The sequence below is a fragment of the Molossus molossus genome, unplaced genomic scaffold, assembly GCF_014108415.1.
Source record: "Molossus molossus isolate mMolMol1 unplaced genomic scaffold, mMolMol1.p scaffold_m16_p_17, whole genome shotgun sequence".
NCBI lineage: Eukaryota > Metazoa > Chordata > Mammalia > Chiroptera > Molossidae > Molossus > Molossus molossus.
The window spans coordinates 41,727,128-41,746,896 of NW_023425352.1; the positions used below are offsets into that span (position 1 = coordinate 41,727,128).

The following is a 19,769-nucleotide window of genomic DNA, read 5'->3' on the forward strand; positions in this document are numbered from 1 at the left end:
GAGAATAAGATTTGAATATAATAATGCTTAAATGTCTTTAAACAGGAAAATTCTTTCATCAGCTGGGAATTTTATAAGTTACTCTGCATTGTTTACAATTAATTCACATTATACTGCTAAATTAACTTATTTCTTTCCCTCCTCCCTCCTCTCTTCCTTCCCTCCTTTCTTTCCTTCCTAGGATGTTCCAACAAAATTAGTGGCAAAAGCTGTTCCCTTGCCAATGACTGTCCGTGGGCACTGGTTTCTGAGCCCAAGAACTGAGTATACAGTAGCAGTGCAGACTGCCTCAAAACAAGTTGATGGTGATTATGTTGTGTCTGAATGGAGTGAAATTATAGAATTCTGCACAGCAGGTAAGAGAAGACGACAAAGTCTGTAACAATTCCTGGAAAGCTAATTACAGAAAAAATATTTCTTTTTGTAATAGATGATATGTATCACATGGGTCATTGTTGCATTGCCAGTAACATTGTGTAACAAACAGTACAAACTGTGTTGTATTGATTGGAAGGAGCTGAGGTTCTCAACAAAAGCTGGATAATGGCATAGTTTAATTTTTCAAAGTAAATGCTTTGCAAATAAAAATTGATGCAGTTTGAAAATACACTCAGCATATTTTGAGAAAGAGCCCCCCCCCCTTTTCTTATTTTTTATTTTCATGAGTATTGAAAGAAAGAAGCAGCAAGGAACAGCTTTCTCTAATTTAGGGGGAAAGAGGCCAATCTCAGTGACTGTACCTAACCAGAAATGTTTCTGGATTTTTTTCACTCGAGTGCTGAAAATCTCTCTCTAAACTAGTGTTGTGTATGTGAATGCCTTTGCTTCATTAGAAAATACATCATAGCTGTTTGGCATTGGGATATCTGATATGGAGAGCCATCCCCTTTGATCGTGAACTGTGCCTTAATATTCTATTATATTGGAAATGTTACCATCCATCTCATTCATTTATCTATTTATTTATTCATTCAATCAAACATATTTATTGAACACTTAAATAGGTGTTGAAGGGGCACATCTGTCATCCTCTCCTTTTGTCTCTCAGAATGGTGCTTTGTTTCCTCTTTGTCTAGGTGATTGTTTCCTAAAAGAATTGTAGAGAGAGAGACTGAATGTTTAAAGGAGCTTGTAGAAAGTCTTAAAAACAATTTACCTCACCTATTGCAGGTTGCTTAGCAACTTTTCTCAGCTGAAGCATTTTTCAGATAAATCAGCTATTTGACCCCCACAACCTAATACTTGCATTATTTTACACTCCATACATGCTTAGCTACTGCTTTATCTCAGTATCTTCTGTTGTTTCTTAATCTAAAACTGAGTATAAAACTTCTGTAGGTATACTGAATGGATGGAATTTAATTCTATGTTATTTTGATTTTATCTTTAACCCTTTTTGTTCGTTCTATGAGAAAGTTGCTAATGGTTGCAACACCCTTGGTTGCTAAGGATTTCAATGTTTGAGAGCAAGGAAAAGGTCTCTCTGGTCCCATACCTCTTTCTATCTAAGATGTCATTGATTCTAAGATCAACCATTTTTTGTATCACTAAGAAAAAATACTGCCAATTAAACTATGAAGTAGTGTTTTCTTGTCATATTTATTGTCAGACTCATGTCAGAGATGCTAAAATGTTTTTTAAAATACATTTTAGAATAGATGAAATATGGTATTAATCATAGACCAGTAATCAGTAAGGAACTAGCTAAAGATTTTATATATTTATTAATATTGAGTAAAGAATTCTCATTGACATAACTTTTACCTATATTTGATGTGTCATGTTGGAATTAATATATCCCCTCAATTTTTTTTTCCTGAATTAAAATTCCTCTTTGGAATCTACCTTGTATTTACTTTTCTTACTTCATTTCTTTCTGCTTACTTTAATTGTGCCTTCCCAGGGAGATTTAATTTAAGTAAGACACAGTAAGAGACACACACATTCTCTTTGATAGTGTTTGAATTCATGCTATTTTCCATAAGACTGCCCTAAACTGTATCATAGTATTTACCCATTAAAAAGAGCTATAATTTACCATTCAACATTAGGAAAAGGTGTGAAATATTAATTCTTCTTTATCTTAAGGAAAACCTTTGGCAATTCTAGTTCAGAAATTGTATGTATCATCTATCAATCAATTGATACACACACATTTAACTCTCTTCTACAATCTATTTAACTATAAGTGTCTTTTACTTCTATATATATGAAGGAAAACCTTAAAGACTTCTTTTCTTTAGACTGATCTCCCTGTTGCTCTTTCATTTAACCACATCCTATAATTCTTCTAAGGAAGTTATGGGGTAAATAATAAGGAAAATGTCAGTTTTTAAATGTGCCACAAAACTTATCTATAATTTATTTTGCATCTTTATTTCCATGAGTAAAATATAAGAGGAACTTAAACTGTTCAAAGCTTGTTTATCAAAAATAATTCAGAGACTGTTTCATCTAAGCTTTATCAATAACCTTCACTCTGTAAATTTTGAGAAAGCCGTTTTGTATAAATTATCTTTTAATCTGGACATATCATTCACTTAACATTTATTGAGCACATATATGCACTGTGCAAAGCATTGGGAATAAAACAGAATGCCACAGACTAATGGACTTCTAGCCTAGTCTATGACAGATAAACCTTGTGCTTACCCCATAATAAGTCATAGTTGCCTGTATATTTATCTCCTCCCTTAGACTGTGAGTTCGTTGAGAGGAAGAATAATACATTTTTATCTTTTAACCTGATCATCTAATTTTGCACAGTACCTTGTACATCATATGTTCTAATATGAACAAATGTTAAGCCAGTGAAGCAGTGAGTAAACAAACCATGAGCAATTCAACGAGGTAGCTTTTATTTGGAAAATCTTGTGATTTTTATAGATGAAAATTTCTGCTCACTTTCTGGTACAGGAGTTTGACAATAATCCCCAATTTTGAAACAAAAAGTTGGTGAAAATATGAGTTTACTTTGAGAGATGCTTTAGATTTTCAGAGTCTTGTGTATCCAAAAACCATCAACTAAAAGCCAGAGACCTAGCCCCTAAAACACTAACCATATAAACATTTTGGCAAATCATTAAACCGTGATAAGCCACAATTTCTGCCTCATTAAAATGGCTATATTTAATCTACCTTGCCAACCTCATACATTTAGGGAGTAAATTACATTAACATTATCATTTATACTTCTTTAAATTCTATTTGCTGTTTGTTTCAGATTATAAGCTTTTTTTATTCAATTTATCAGCTAATTGAAGAAAAGCTTGTATGATACTGATTGACATTACTTGAGTTATACAGAGTCTGTATTCCTTATTAACATTTTTGTTTCAAGATCTTTCATTTCAAAGCATGAAAAAATATAAGAGTATTCTAAAAAACAACCATAAACCATAACAAAGATATTTTTGTAGAAAGAAAAATGTGCCACACAAAGACAATAAATGTTTTCATTGTTAAATGCAATATCCTGTTCAGTAAGATAAATTTCCCAAAGGTGAACTTTAATCATGTCCAATTTATTAAGTCTATAGTTGGAACTTTTCGGTAAGATTTTTCCCCATCACCGTGTATCCCCTCTATGACCTCTTCCACCTCTACCTACCCTCTTCCGCACCCCCGCCTCGAGTCACCACACTGTTGTGCTGCCCATGCATTCTCTCTCCTTCTCTTTTGCTCACTCCCTCCCCCACACCAGAGCTTTGTCTATGAGTCTATAACATATTTTTACTAATATACTTTTTTTTGTTATTTTCAGACTATTCAAAAGTTCATCTAACACAACTGTTGGAGAAGGCCGAAGTGATTGCAGGACGGATGCTAAAATTTTCTGTTTTTTATCGTAACCAGCACAAAGAATATTTTGACTATATTCGGTAAGGATCAAATGTATACATATATATTTGCTTTTTTAAATGACATTCCAAATTCTAGGCTTAGGTTTTCCTTGAGTCTAGTTCTGGGAAATAGCAATTTTAGTTTCTTTTCAAAATAGTTAATTATACTCTGACTTTATTTCCCAGAATAACTAATTAGAAAAAGTCAGATTGTGGGATTTTTTTTCCACTTCATTCAGATTCCTTTCTATTATCATTTTTAATACCAATTCCTATCTATTTGAATGAAAGATCTTAAACCCCCACAATTAGATTGAGCATTTCATGTACACACTCCTCTAATTCTCAATAACTCAGTGTCTCTGTCTCATATCAACTACTAACTTTTCTCCTCTGTTGTGGGTCTAAGACATTAAAAATGAGAGAATAAAAGAGTGATTATTTCCTGAAATATTATGGTGAATCAGGTGGGATTTTTAGATTTCTGCCTAAATGGAAATTTATCAATTGTTATATTGAATTATTCATGAGGACAGTCTCCTGTGCTTAAAAAAATATCTTAATTTGAGAAAGAGGAAAGGAGAGAGAAAGAGAGAGAGAAATAGTATTTTTTGTTCCACTTATTTATGCATTCATCGGTTGATCCTTGAATGTGCCCTAACGTGGGGGTTGAACCTGCAACCTTGGCATATCCAGATGATGCTCTAATCAACTGAGCTACCCGGCTCAGTTTGTAGTGTTTGGCTAATATTTCTAGCCTATGTTTAGTCTTGGAGCAGTTTCCTAGAATTCAAAAGAATTTTAAACAACAGTTAGTTTCAATACTTATAGCCCCCCCCCTTTCATATTTGTAGGAGAAAATTTCAGGAGAGTGAATAGGCAGATGTGTTTTTTTTAAGGGAGACTAAGTATTTTAAAATAAATCTTATATAGGTTCTAAAACTTTTAATTTATAATTACAAATTATAGGAATTCCTATAATTTGTTATTTTTTAAAGCCTTGGTTTCACATTAAACTCTAAAGGAATCTCAAATTGACAGGATTGTATATGAAAAAAGAAATTAGGAAACTTTGTTGTTTCATACCACTCTAGTTTTTCTTAAATCAAGGTCGTGGGTCCAGATTTCAATCATGTCCAAGTTGTGTAAAATGCAACAACAACAAAAAAATCAGAGAGAGAGAATTTAGGTGGTAGCGTTGTTCAAATGAAGTACTTTGCAATATCATATAGTTTTATATAGTTTGATGGCAAAAAAAAGCCAAAACATTCCTGTCTTATGTTTGAATATCCTATGAATAACAAGTTTAGTTCATGACTCTTTTAGTTGGTAAATTTTCTACCCTTGAGTCTATATAACTCATGGTGGATGCCATTCACTTAATTTAGAGAGTACAAAATGAGAGATACAACACAAATTATTATACCTGTCAACTGTTGAATAGAAATAGAAATGACCACATATAACAAGAAAGTTATTCCTTTATATTTGTTAAGTGTAAAATTTGAAAACAAAAAAAAAAAAAGATTCACTATTGCTATTTTCTTTAATAAGAAATACAGCAATAGAAATAAATACATCTTTGGTATTAGGTTTAGATTACTGGAATACTGCTAATGTCTATTTTATATGACCACTAGAGGTCAGTATTTCTCTGATTTTCTGTTCTCTGGGTGGGCCCTGGCTTTTTACTTTCAGGTCCTTAGACTCTAAAATTGGCTACATCGGTTTCCAAAAATTCTTCCAAGAAAAAAAAAGTCAGAGAGCGTGGAATATGCAAAAGGCTATTGTATATACAGTTATTCCAATATACTAGTATAAAAAATGTATTTACTAATAAGGAAATTTATTTTTGTTGGATTTTTCCATGACAATTGTAAATTCATATATAAATTAGTTTATGACCAGAAAATTTATTATGTTAAAGATCTCTGAGGTTTGAGCCCTGGCCAGTTTCGCTCAGCAGTTAGAGCATCGGCCTCCAGAGAGACCCGGGTTCGGTTCCCGCTAAGGGCACATACTTCGGTTGCAGTTTGTCCCCGGCCCTGGTTGGTCCTGCGGGTGGCAGCCACTCGATGTGTCCCTTCACATAGATGTTTCTCCCTCTCTCTCCCTCCCACTCTATCTGTACAAGAAATGGAAAAATATCCTCAGGTGAGGATTAAAAAAAAAAAAAAAAAATCTCTGAGGTTTGAAATGGAACATCCTTACCTTATGGTCAAGGCTAGAACTTAACCATCTATAGGTAATGTCAAAAATGCATTCTCCTAGCCCTGATTAGTTTGGTTCAGTGGTTGGAGCATCAGCCTGTGGGCAGGAGATCCGGATTCAGTTCCCACTGAGGGCACGTACTTCGGTTGCAGTTCATCCCTGGCCCTGGTTTGGGTCATGTGGATGGCAGCCAGTCTGTGTGTCTCTCGCATATTGATGTTTCTCTCTCTCCCTTCCCCCCTCTCTCCCTCCCCCCCTCTCTGAAGATAAATGCAAAAGTGTCCTCGGGTGAGAAAATAAATAAATAAATAAATAAATTCTCCTTGATGTGATATAGGATGAGCATTTAGGCTTCTAACAGACAGTTGACTTTTAATCCTAGCATCATTCAAAGCTATAAATCAGCAGCTTTACCACTACTGTACCAAACATTGACCATTTCTTTTCTCTTGCAGGGAACATCATGGGAATGCTATGCAGCCCTCTGTCAAAGATAACAGTGGTAGCCATGGCTCTCCTATCAGTGGAAAATTAGAAGGCATCTTCTTCAGCTGCAGCACTGAATTCAATACTGGGAAGCCACCCCAGGATTCACCTTATGGAAGATACAGGTTTGAGATCGCAGCAGAAAAACTTTTTAACCCCAATACTAACTTATACTTTGGGGACTTCTACTGTATGTACACTGCTTATCATTATGTGATTCTTGTTATTGCCCCTGTGGGATCACCAGGAGATGAATTTTGTAAGCAGCGTCTTCCTCAACTAAATTCCAAGGATAATAAGTTTTTGACCTGCATAGAAGAAGATGGGGTGCTCGTTTACCACCATGCCCAGGATGTCATTTTAGAAGTCATTTACACTGACCCCGTGGATCTTTCTCTGGGCACCGTGGCAGAAATCACTGGTCATCAGCTCATGAGTTTGTCTACTGCAAATGCAAAGAAAGATCCCAGCTGCAAAACCTGTAATATCAGTGTTGGACGTTAATGCCCACTTTTCCTACTCTTCATTCAGTCCCTTTCTTTCCCTTAGGAGCACTGATCGTCCGTTGTCCATTTTCATGACCAGATGTTTTCCACTGAAGCATGCACATGCCGCTATCACCAAAAGCAAACTTCCACTTTTCAAATGTCATTCAGAGCCGTTTTAGTGTTTCCTATTGCCTTCCCATCCCACTTTCTATGATGAAATATTCTGTTCTCCTTCTGACACTTTATTGCCTAGATGCTGCAATGTTTTTATTTCTCCTTTATGCCAAACATAACAAAACAATTATATAAACCGCTTTAGCAAAATACAAAATAATGGCTTATAAATGGTGTTTAAATATGCATTCATTTTAATCTACTGAACAAATGTTGGGATAACTCCAAACCGCATGAAAGGGTGTAATTGCAGCATGAGTTAAATCTTGAAGCCTAGAATTGTCAGCACTTCCAACTTGTTGTTTGACAGTGTTATTTATGTTATTTATATTAGCTAACAGGAAGCAACTACTGTGTTTCAACATAATAAATATAATAGAAAAATATTTTATTTGTATTGTATAAAATATTTACAATCATATAGAATATATAGTTACATTTTAATAGCAATTGTATACATGTCACGAAACCATTTCCCTTATCAAAGATGTAGTTTGTAAACCTCAAATAGTTGTGTATCTGTCCTGTTACAAGTAGATGACTTTAATTAAACAAATTTATGAAGGACATTATTCTGATTCATAAAAGTTACAAAATATCAGGTAAATACAGAGAAAACAATAAGCCTCTGAAATAGTCAATATTCTTCCCATCCAAACTATATGAAAATGTGAATTTGTTCAAACATCATGCTTAAACATTAGAAATACAAACACGGTTGGTACAAGAGAAAATGTCGATCTTTCACTTATTTTTACAAAAGCAAAAATAATAAACGTGTTTTAGTATAAAATAACAAAACAATATAAAGTTGATGAAGCAAATAAAATATTCTGGCTTTTTTTCCAAGGTGTCATACCAAACAATTTTCAAATCTTTCATTTTGTACAGAACGGAGAATAACTACAGCTCATGAGAAAGCTCTTTGACTACAAAGTATAGACCTTGGAACATTAAGAAAAATGCGTATTCCCAATGGAAAAATAGTTATATAATCTTAGTTATAGTAAACAAAAAGATTAGCAATCATAACTATGATCACATTAGATATATACTGCAGACACTTGTCTATCCAAAATACCTATTTTCAAATTTTAATACAATATTTTATTTTAATATAAACATCTGTCAATTATAGACAAAGATAATTCACAAAGTACATGCTATCAGAATGAGCTTTGGTAATCAGAAATGTTAAATTTCAATTAACATAAAATAATGTGCTATTTTTATATTGATATAAAAAATTAGCAGTGACGTGTTCTAGTGTATTTCAGGGTACTGAGAGCCTCACAGACATAGGGGACCAGGTAGATTTTTTATCACTTAAAAACCTAATAGAAGTTTCAAATTACATTTTTACTATCTGTATTCCTTCCTATCTGAAAAGAGTTTCTTTTCCTGCATTTATTAATGTTTAAAATCATGCTTTTTTCCATACATCAGGATAAGCAGTCTTTGGACACTAAATAGACTTTCTCTAACAAGTGGCCCATTGAACAAGTGGATGCTATGTAATATTTAGATTTGATAAAATAGTAGATGTTTTCCGAAATAATTATACTGACTGAGTTTTCTCCTTGGCATAGATGAAGTTAAATTTTATTTTTCTAATTATACTGTTACATATTATATTTCCCCCATTTAAATCTCTCCTCATCATTTATAATTCCACTTGCCATCCCTTCTTAAAAACTACCTACCTACCACTAAAGTGCTTCAGTTTTCGGTATTTCAAAACTACTTACTCAGCAAGAATGGCAGAAGAAAATAAACTCTATCTTGGATGAATGTGGTCACGAACATTTCTTGAACCTCAAATTGTTTTGACCACATCTTGCTTGCTGATAAGGACCTCTAGCAGTCTCAGTTTGGCTTTTATGTGCTTATATTCACAGTACTCATCTGCCATGGGTATCCTATCTTCCTTTTGTGGACTTCTGCAAAACAGAAAATACCATCTATTAGTTCACAATGAATCAAGTCGTCATAAATCCTTTCATAATTCTTACTTGAGAAAGTACAGGGTAGCAGTTTCCACTTGGTTTTTGCATTGTGTCTGTTTTACCTTCCCTTTCACCTTCATTCACTCCCTCCTCCATATGTTATTACATTTCTATCTAATAGTACCCTTGAGAACTTGAGTGTCATACATGTTTTGCAAATATACAGTCCAGTGCACAGGCATATAACAACAATAGGGCAGGTGACAAAGTCTGAGGAAACAAACACCAGAACCCTCAAGGCATGCCTTGAGTAGTCATTCTCCCTTTATCCGTGCTGCAGGTCCATGGCTGTGCAGGACGTTCCGCCTTTACAGTGACTGTTGTTCAAATACTACAGGAATCATACTAACAAAAATAACTTATAAATTTATGGTACTATAAGTAGAAAAGCTCAATGGCTACCTTACAAACAAGAAATATTTCCAAGTTTTCTTATCATCGCAATGCCTGTTTCTGTAAATATGTAATAGAATCACCGAGAAGTTATTTGATTTAAGTAGTTTATGAATGTAAATTTCAGTGGTTCTCTTGGCATACTAATTATACTAACACTAGATATATAACAATGCATAGATTTTTATACATGTGCATTCTAACTACTGCATGTTCTTGCCATGTACTTTGAACAAAAACTGGGAAACATCTGCAGTTAAAACCATTCACCTTCTCACAAAATTATGTTCCAGGACATCTCCCTAAAGGGCAATAATCGCTTCAGGATCTCAGAAAGCTCGTCTCCTTGTTTGATAAGATGGCCAATTGCATATAAGACGTTTCCACCCATGACTTTGAAATACAAGGGGTAGAAAACATAAATGAAGTCACCACAATTGCTACCAAATATAAAAACAGCTCCTCTCCAATATTAAAATAGCTGAAAATGGGTAAATGTCAAACATTTAATGTTTTACCTATCCCCCATTCCATTTTCCCAGTATTGATATATCTCTTACAAATAAAAAAAGCTAATCCCTAAAAATGTAGTTTTCTATAGTATTGCACCACTATACACTGTTCTGCAATTTCTAATACAGAACTCAGAACAGTAGTTAAATCTATAGACAGGGTTCCCATTAAATGTCTAAATTATATAACATAATTCCTTTGCTTCCATTCTGTATTATGGGCCAAACTTATAACTAGGTGTCTAAATACACCTTAATTTGTATACACATATATAAGTGAATAATATGATCTAACTTATAGGAAAATATGAATAATCTACTATATAAATTTTCCCTGGTCCTGTGTACTCCATTTCAACTAATAAACAAGAGTGTATTGGCCAGAATGAAAAATTCTGCTAGTATTTCCTGAAGCAGCTTTCCTGTTACATAAAACATGCTTAAAGTATTTATTGACATAGTTCCTGGCACAGGAGGGCATACAGCCTCAGTCAAACATAGGCTTATCTGAAGTGGGTTCAGGACTCACAGGTGCAGAATACTATATGTGGAACATAACTAACTTCCTTGCATGTCAGAAGTTATGCCAAGTACCACTGCAGATCCATTAAGCAGGATACTAGTAAATTGGGAAGTTCTCAAACTCTTTAAAGTAGACTCCTGCATTCAAACAGGTAAAATTTTAATGTACAAGGTGTATGGAAATTTTATAAAGGGGAAAAATGGAAATGGAAAAAATAAGAAATTATGTTTTATGGTCTAAGCTTAACAGCCACATCACACTCTCACTAGATTAGTTAACATCAGCAGAAAAGAAAGTAACTTGGACTTGTAGCAATCACTTGGAAAGGAAGACTCCAAGCAGAAAACTAGGTTGGTTACGTCTGTATTTTCTGAATGCAAAACGTTTCTGACTTAGTAGGTCCAGTTTTAGTGAACAGCTCTGAAGGACTGAAATGGAAACACTGCTGACTTAGAGGTGCGTAGACCTAAGCTTCCAAGGTGCTTTAGAATATAGTCTCTCTCCTTCAGGGCAGCCTCATTCTCTGAAGTGGAAGCACTTCAGGAGGGCAGATGTGTAGAAGGAGAGGAAGACCGAGGAGCCACTGTGCCACTGACCTCCTCCTCGACCACCTTAATAACTTTGTGACTTTGGGAAAATTATACCCTTTATTATTATTGTTTTAAGACTGACATCCAATATGACAGCTATAGCTTCCCAGAGTATCCCAGGAAGTGCAGTCATTTCGTCATGGAAACAGGCTCAGGATAGCTAAGTGATCTGTCACTGTCTCTTCCAGAAGTAGACCAGTAACCAATATAATTTTGTTGACTATACACCAAAATTTAGAGGAAACTAATGGGGCGCATATTGAGATATCTGGGTCAACACAGAAAAAGGGGATCTAGCTAAACAGTTAATGAAGGGACAGAAAAAATAACGATGAACTTCTGATCAAATCCTGAAATAAAATAATGAAGGGCTGATCCTAAAGTTTAAAGCATATATTTAAAGTAAAAGACAAATTATGTAATAAAATAGAGAATAACTTGTGGAACTAAGTAACCAAGAACAAAGAAGTTAAAATCAGATTTTCTGTAAAGGTTTAGATAAATTCAATAGTTATATTTAAAGTTAGGGATTTTTTAAGTTCGTCCTTTATTTTTTAAACTTTAATGTCATTCTTGACAGCGACAGCCTTCCATGAAACATACCTAACAATGGCATTATCAGAATGTTGCATTAGACAAATCCCGGGTCTAAGTCACTGTGGCAATTGTTTATATCTTGTATAGAGCCACTGTTCCTCAAGAATTTCCAGCTCATTCTTAACAATAGTTCCCCAGGAAATATTAACTTAAAATATTCCTCTGCACACACTTACCTTCCTGTTTGTTTAAAAAATTGTTCTTCAAATTCTCTTAAGGCTTTCCGAAGTCTCTTCTTGTCAGCCCTAGTTTCTCGGAGATGGTCAAGCAGTACAGGCCTGTATCAAGTAAAATACATATTTGCCATAGCCGAGCTCTAGCGTAATTGAGAGAGCATCATGAGTAGATTTCTCTCTTTAGTAAAAGCAGATTATAATATAGAAATATTCTGCCTAAAAGGGTGTCTTTAAGTCAGTACGGCACGCGCAGCGCCTGACCAGGGGAGCACACGCAGGAAGTCACATGACGAGACAATGTCGCAGGAAAGGAGAGAGGACAGGGACAGACAGGAGGCAAGCAGACTGAGCCCATTAGAAAAAGTGGTGAAGGTAAAAGCCATAAGAATGGATGAGGGAGAAACAGATATCTTGAAAGAATACTCATCAGTATGTAGTGATAGACTGAAGAGGAAACTATTTTAAAGAAAATTCTGTCCTTAATCTCGAGTATGGGGAGAATGGGAAAACCCTTGGGAATGAAATGAAGATCCAAAAGAAAGAAACACTGCAAATTTTACCCACTTCGTTCTACTAAGACAAGAAAGTAAAGTTATATACTTTAGAGCAGGAAATTTTATCTGGGGGACTTGTGTGTGGTTTCAGAAGACTGAGCTCTCTGAAATCATATATGGGCATTTTCATAAAAAACATGTCATTGCTTTCAAAAAGGTCTAACACTCAAAATAAGAACAGCTGTTTTAGAACAACTAACCAACCAACAAATAAATGAAAGGAAAGGAAGGAAGGAGGGAGGGAGGGAGGGAGGGAAAACAGAAAGGAAGGGAGGAAGGAAGGCACAATGATTTTCTGCTTCTAAACAGGTCACTCATCTTTGAGCTGAAATGGATATACCAAATGATTCTCCAAGCACACTAACATCTCCGCTTACAATGTAATGTAGTCCCTGATCTCACCTCATGTGGGTAGGAATTCCATCTCTATCTTGGGGCATACACTTAACACACTATAATACATGTTAAAGAAAATCTCATAATCTGGCCTGTAATATACAAACCAAAGGAAGGCCAAATGATCAATTAAGAGGAAAGCCCGCTACTGAATGATGATAATGACAACACTAATGAAAACCCAAATAGCTCCTGACTGAGGGGCCATTAGGAGACAAAGGGGAGCTCATTTACTAAAGGTCAAGGGGATCCTCAGTCTGGAGAAACCATCTTATTTAAATGGAACAGACTAGGATAAAGGCCCTGACAACTATTGACACAAACAAGACCTCAAATCCTTTTGGTCGAGTATTTTCAAAGGCCAAGAGTTAGACTGGGGCCAGGCCCGGGTGAAAAGATGTGCAACTATAGCGAACTGAACATCAGCATTTATAACATCCTTAGGACCTAATTGGGAGTCTTGGTTCCTCATGGCATTGGCTTCTCAATTCTCCAGTTAAGATGACAAACAGATTATGCTTTTAAGGCTACTCTCTTGTTTGACAGCATTTTTAACAGAGTCTAATAGCACTTCTGAATTTTGTACATATAAGATATCACAGACCACAAGGTGTTAAAAGGTGACTCCACATCTAGGATGCACACTCACATGGTAGCCTCATGTAAATTAGACATGGAGAGGGCCGGTGGTTTGATTTCTTTCTTCTCGTCTGGTAGCAGGACCCTTACAGGCTCAGTCTCAGAGTAGGCGAGGTGATCACCGCCAGGGAGCTGAGATGCTGCATTTAGCAAGGAAGGCTGTTGGCTCCTTTGTAGACAGTCTTCATCCGAGTCTTCTTCTTCCTGCTTATTGTGGGCAGAAAATGAGGTCACAAAATGCTAAGTGCCTCTTGAGGAAACAAAAACAGGAAGGGGAGCCATAAATAGGTACCATGTAAACAGTAAGTGACCCCTATGCCTACTGAGAACTGGAAAGGAAATAACCAAGAGAAACTCTTCCTCAGTTGCATAAAAAATTTACAGAAGTTAGTGAGCCAAGAAATACCCGTGCTGGGCTAAAATGCTCACCAAGTTCATCTTTGTTTGCTGGGCCAAAGAAGGCATAGACATACATACAAGATATAGAACAATCTGCTGCACTACCTAGTAGTCCCTCCCTTTTACCCAGACCTTCTGGGCCCCAGCTTCATAACAGTTATATGGATGGGTTAGGATGGCAAAACACCTTTTGCCATCCAGAAATACTCTAAATCAGGTTCTAGTATGGGCCACAGTCAAATAAAGAGGATACTCCGAAAATTGACAAATTCAGGGAAGAGTTCTATGAAGGCCAAAGCAAAATGAATCTATTCATTCTTTAAGCTGTTCTGGTAATGTGTATCACAACCAAAAGACTTTTTCGCAAGGAAATCTGAAAATCATACCCCATTTTAAATTATATTTACTAAATGGGAAAATTTCGAAGATTATGAATCACTATTGTCTTTGTCTTTAAAACTGGAAGTATAAATGTATCAAGTATATTTAAATTTATATTTGTTAATATTTATTCCTTTTTATATTGATATCTTGACCAAGTGACTGTTTGAATATTGATGGAGTAGGATTTGTGGTGCTTTTCTAGTTCTGTATTCCCGTAAATCACTCTTTATTAAAAGTAGTCTAACTCAATTTCAGTAGTCATATTTTCCATTGAAATGAATCTACTTACTTCTTGTACAGTGATGATCAAATGGTACCAAAAACAAATGTTGCATTATATCAAGTAACATACTGTCAATTTCCTGATTAAAGGAGAAAAATGGACAGAATGGAAAGGCCGTCTAGCTGTGTTGTAAATTAGATAATGCCCAACTGAAATCCATGGTTGGTTCTCCTCACCCAAGCCAGGGAAGCAAATGTTAAAACTGGCTTCAAAATTACAATTGCCATAGATTCCTGTTTCATAATAGTTTTCATCATCAGCCAATGTCAAGTAGAGTATTAGGGTTGAGGGAGACCAACCACATTTCTACTTTTTTAAATAACTGGCCTTGTTAGCAGCAAATACTGCCAAGAAGGCTCCTTTATAACTTTCATAGTGCTGTCTCCCCCACCAAACATCAATACAAAGCACAAGTATGGGTTTCTGGTTAAGGCAAACATCCTGACTTACAATCGTTGGAATCAGGGAAGGCGTTGACAAGATTTGCTTGATAATTCTGCATCGATCATAAAGAGGCTTTATGAGGTTCTTGTCTTGCTTAGTTACCTGAAGAAAACATGAAATTAATTACTGTTTCTTTCTCACACAGGAATTAAATTGATATTTTTAGCAGGCAAAAATAAAAACAACAGCAACGATTTTTGAATCCTCAAAGCAAGGGATCATAATAATATAAGCAACAGTAATTAGAAAAGGGGAAGTCATTTATAAGATACTGTAGAAAGCACATGCCAATTTTCTTTTAGGAAAAGTCTCTTAAAGGACAGGTCCAAGTTTACAAAGATGTTTTTAAAGCTTTTTGAAGGAGCCCTCAATGTGTAAGTGGTAAGGAGCCTGTTCTTTAATTACTTCTTCATTCTTAAAAAACCAGTGGGTGATTAAGACCTATTGATTTTTCTCCTGAAAGGTATTTTATCTGGACTTGAATGATTATATTCACAAAAACATACCTCATTCAGGTCTTCATCACTACATGCTTGGATTATAATACTAGCTTACTGGCTCTGACATCAAAACTATTTTGGGTAAAACAATTAACTTCTCTGAATCCTCAATTTATTGCCTATACAATAAGGAAATTAGAATTTCAAAGTTCCTTCCAAATAAAAAATTTCCTAATGTCTTGTTTCTCTAATGCATTCTATTACCCCTCTGCTGTATGACCCATCCCGAAGCACAATTTTCAACAGGTTATATTGCGCATAAAAGTTCAAATTGCTTCCTATCAATCACCCAATATATCAGTCTGCCTTCCTGCCTCTTCCATCCCCAGTGACCAAACTTCTCTGCTTGCTTTGGCTTTCCTCCCTGTTGTATCCTGCATCAATTTGCTACATACCTGCTACAAACAACTACCCTTTCCGTCTGGTCCAGCGGTTTTCCTTTGACAGGTAGTGAGAGGGGAATGATGGAAATCGTCCATAGCATAACCACCCAGGCATCTTTTATCAAAGTACAAATGTCTATGTGTGCCATCTTTTCTCACTTCCAGATGCCGTAGAGAGAATCTTTGGTAAAAGAAAATGGCTCAAGCAAAGTGTTGTTTTTTGTTTGTTTGTTTGTTTTAAGCTTTCTAGTTATTTTCATGTGGCCCTACCCTATTCCAGCATCGATTTTGTTTATAGGGAGCAAATTAAGAATGTATATTGATACCTTCTTATATATACTTTGCACAGAAACTCTAAAAGCATACATTAATACATGTATTAAAAACAATAGTTATGTGCTTGGGGGTGGGGGGACTCCAGAGCCTTTGCTGACGTGGGATGGGAAGAAACCTTTTTACTGTGTAGCCTTTGTATTTTCTTTTGCAACTATGTGAGAAAATATTACCTATTCAACAAATTAATTTTTGAAAAAAAGGATAAGTAGACAGAAGAGCTTTATTGGATCTTCTTCTTGGTGCCCTTTATCTCTAGAAATCTTGCCTTTCTCCAATGCTCAACATTTGGTTGCTGCCCACCTGACCCTACCCACAGTGCTCTAAAAGGGCAATAAAATGGGTATATGTGCCAGCACCAGTTCAGGATTTGCAAAAGAAAAAAAGGACATACATAGGAATTAATATCAGGCCCATGGGACGATTCATTTCCATTGCTCGACAGATACCCTGTGACCCAGAATTGACTAACTCCAAAACCATCCATAGATGAAAGGGAAGAAAACTACTCAATAGTGGTATCTGAACTGACAAGGCAATACTATAGGATTTATCAGCTTTAGTATGGGCTCTGACTAAACATCAAATGCAAAAATTTCAGAAAGAATCATAATAAAGGTCTCTAAAAAAGAAATGTCTTCATCTTGGAAGTTTTAATATTTAATGCGTTTTCAGCAATAAAGCAAGAATCCCAGATGAAAATCATCTGTCAAACGGAGTTTAAAGAAGTGGGATTGAGATGTTTTATTGAGTGACATCAGAGGAATGCAGCGTGAGAGATCCCCTCGAGGATTCAACAATCTGAACAGCTATAATTCAACAAAAGATTCCCTGTTCAACAGACAAACACATCTGAGGGATAAGCACACTGAAACATCTAAAGGTGGGCAAGTGGGACCGAACCGGCCAGCCAAGAAGAAAGAAGAGCTGAGACAAGCCGTGCACACAGCTGAGAGTTCACTGTGGGCTCAGCCTAGAGAGGGGAGGAATCGGGTTGTGGCTGGCACTCCCTTCAGCCAGGAGGAGCAAAGAGATTTACTGAGCATGCCTGCAGGAGTGGACACCATGAGCTCCAGCTGAGCCCAGTGACCTGGGCAGGGTGAAGCACAGAGGTACAGCCTCGGTTGTCTGGCAATCGGCATTCCAGACAGGAAAACAAAGCCATGGAGCCTGCCTGTCCCTTGATAAAAGAGACCAAGAGTGAACTAGCAAGCACAGGAAATACAGCTGAACAGATGGAGAAAAGAATTAGTGATACTGAAGACAAATCTAGAAATGATGCAGAGGGAAGAAGAGAGAGACTCAACATTAAAAAAAAAAAAAATTAAAGAACTCTAGGAGAGCTATCTGATTCCATCAGAAAGAGCAATATAGAAATAATAAGCATACAAAAAGAAGAGAGGGAGAAGGGAATGGAGAGCCTATTCAAACAAATAGTTGATGAGAACTTCCCAAACCTACAGAAAGAGCTAAATCCTTTAATCCAAGAAGCAAACAGAACACATAAGTACCTCAATCCAAAAAAGGCCTTCTCCAAGGCACATTGTATTAAAAATGTCCAAAATTAATGTCATAGAAAGAATTCTCAAGGCAGCCAGGAAAAAGAATAAAGTAAGTTATAAAGAAAAGCCCATAAGTTATCATCGAACTTCTTAGTAGAAACTCTACAAATTAGAAGAGAGTGGAACCAAATTATTCAAACTACTGAAAGAGAAATTACCAGCCAAAATAATACATCCTGCAAAATTGTCCTTTAAATATGAAGGAAAAATAAACACTTTTCCAGAAATACAAAAGCTGAGGAAATTTATCACCAGAAGACCTCCATTGCAAGAATTACTCAAGGAAGTTATTCTACTTGAAACAAAGAACAAAAGATAATAAAACTATGAGTAAGATCACCAACAAGTTTACAGAAATAAACAGGGATAATTTGTGACAACAGACATAAAAGAGGAGGAAATCAAGATCTGAATTTGCAAAGGAGGATGAGATCAAATGCATTCAAAAGAAAATTTAAAATGATTGCATATATGAAGCCTTCTTTTTCAAAAACCTAATGGTAAACACCCCCCTACACACACACACACACACACACACACACACACAAAACTTAAAAAAAAAAAGAGGAAACAGGAAAAAAATGTATGGAATACCACCAAACAAAAACAGCAGACAGAAACACAAAGGAAAAGAACCAATGGAGGCACAGAGCTACCAGAAAACAGATGATAAATGGCTATAGGAAATCCTCATACATCAATAATTACCCTAAATGTAAATGCACTGAATTCACCAATACAAAGGCACGGAGTAGCAGACTGGATCAAAAAACAAAACTCAACCATATGCGGCCTTCAGGAGACACATCTAAACTGCAAAGACAAAGATAGATTCAAAGTGAAAGGGTGGAAAATGATTCTCCAAGCAAATAGCATCCACAGAAAAGCAGGTGTGGTGCTTCTATCTGACAAAATAGATTTCACTATATAAGAGATAAAGATGGACATTTTATAACAATAAAAGGGATACTACATCAAGAAGACATAACATTTCTTTTTATATATATATACACACCCCAAAATATATAAAGCAACTACTAACAGAACTAAAGGGAGCAAATGACAAAAACACAAACATAGTAAGGGACCTCCATTGACTGCTCTAGATCATTCAAACAGAAAATCAAAAAAGAAATACAGTGAAACCTCGATAAAATGGACTAATTCTGTTGAAGGCGTGTCCATTAAAGCTGAAAGGTTTTCCGAATGTGTATATTTAAAAATTGACAAATTAATTTACCTTATGTTAGTTTTTACTTATGTAGACACGTTTGTGTAATTAAAATTACATATAAAAAGTTTAATTTCACAAAAAAGTTTTCTGTATGTTATAGTAATTTTAAATATATACTGAATAGGTCTACAAAATGCATGCATTCACCATCGCTTCAAGTAAAGCCAGGGGCATGGCTTAGCGCACGTTGGAACATCAGCCAGCAGGCATTAAAACTGCCTCAGAAAGTCACGCCACACAACAGAACTGATTACCGCGCACAGATGCAGTATGATCACACGCTAATAATTCGCTGAACACTGTTTACGAGCGGCGACTCTTGGATTTAAATATGTAGACAATCATTGTAGATGTGTAATATTTATTTATGTCGGCAAAGTTACTGCAGTGTTTTTTTCCCAACATATGGCCTAGTCACTAAAATTTGTTAAAAATAACAGTGAATTAATAATAAAAAATAACCTGTTAATTTAATTATAAGCAAATCTTGATTAAAAGCATTTTAAAATTAACAGGGTGTTAATTTTCACATATGACATATGGACTGGAAATTTTGCCCATTAAATCTGAAGTCCATTAAATCAAGGTCTACAAAATCAAGGGTTTACTGTATCAGCCTTAAATGACACATTCCAGCGGTTCTCAATCTGTGGGTTGCGA

The 19,769-nt window shown here is 35.6% G+C and overlaps 2 protein-coding genes across 3 annotated transcripts in view; one reads left to right on the forward strand and one right to left on the reverse strand.

Moving 5' to 3' along the window:
* Positions 1 to 7,768, forward strand: part of PHYHIPL (phytanoyl-CoA 2-hydroxylase interacting protein like) — a 43,904-nt gene extending 36,136 nt beyond the window's left edge. The window contains exons 3-5 of the mRNA XM_036265153.1: positions 182 to 356; positions 3,764 to 3,881; positions 6,509 to 7,768. Of these exons, the coding sequence (XP_036121046.1) occupies positions 182 to 356; positions 3,764 to 3,881; positions 6,509 to 7,043 (828 nt within the window). The 3' untranslated portion in view covers positions 7,044 to 7,768. The remainder of the gene's footprint in view (positions 1 to 181; positions 357 to 3,763; positions 3,882 to 6,508) is intronic.
* The window catches only part of FAM13C (family with sequence similarity 13 member C), a 142,958-nt gene continuing 130,757 nt past the window's right edge, over positions 7,569 to 19,769 (reverse strand). For both annotated transcript variants that reach the window (XM_036265152.1, XM_036265151.1), the window contains 4 exons: positions 15,104 to 15,199; positions 13,598 to 13,794; positions 11,999 to 12,100; positions 7,569 to 9,141 (listed from right to left, as the gene is read on the reverse strand). In XM_036265152.1, the coding sequence (XP_036121045.1) occupies positions 9,018 to 9,141; positions 11,999 to 12,100; positions 13,598 to 13,794; positions 15,104 to 15,199 (519 nt within the window). In that variant the 3' untranslated portion in view covers positions 7,569 to 9,017. The remainder of the gene's footprint in view (positions 9,142 to 11,998; positions 12,101 to 13,597; positions 13,795 to 15,103; positions 15,200 to 19,769) is intronic.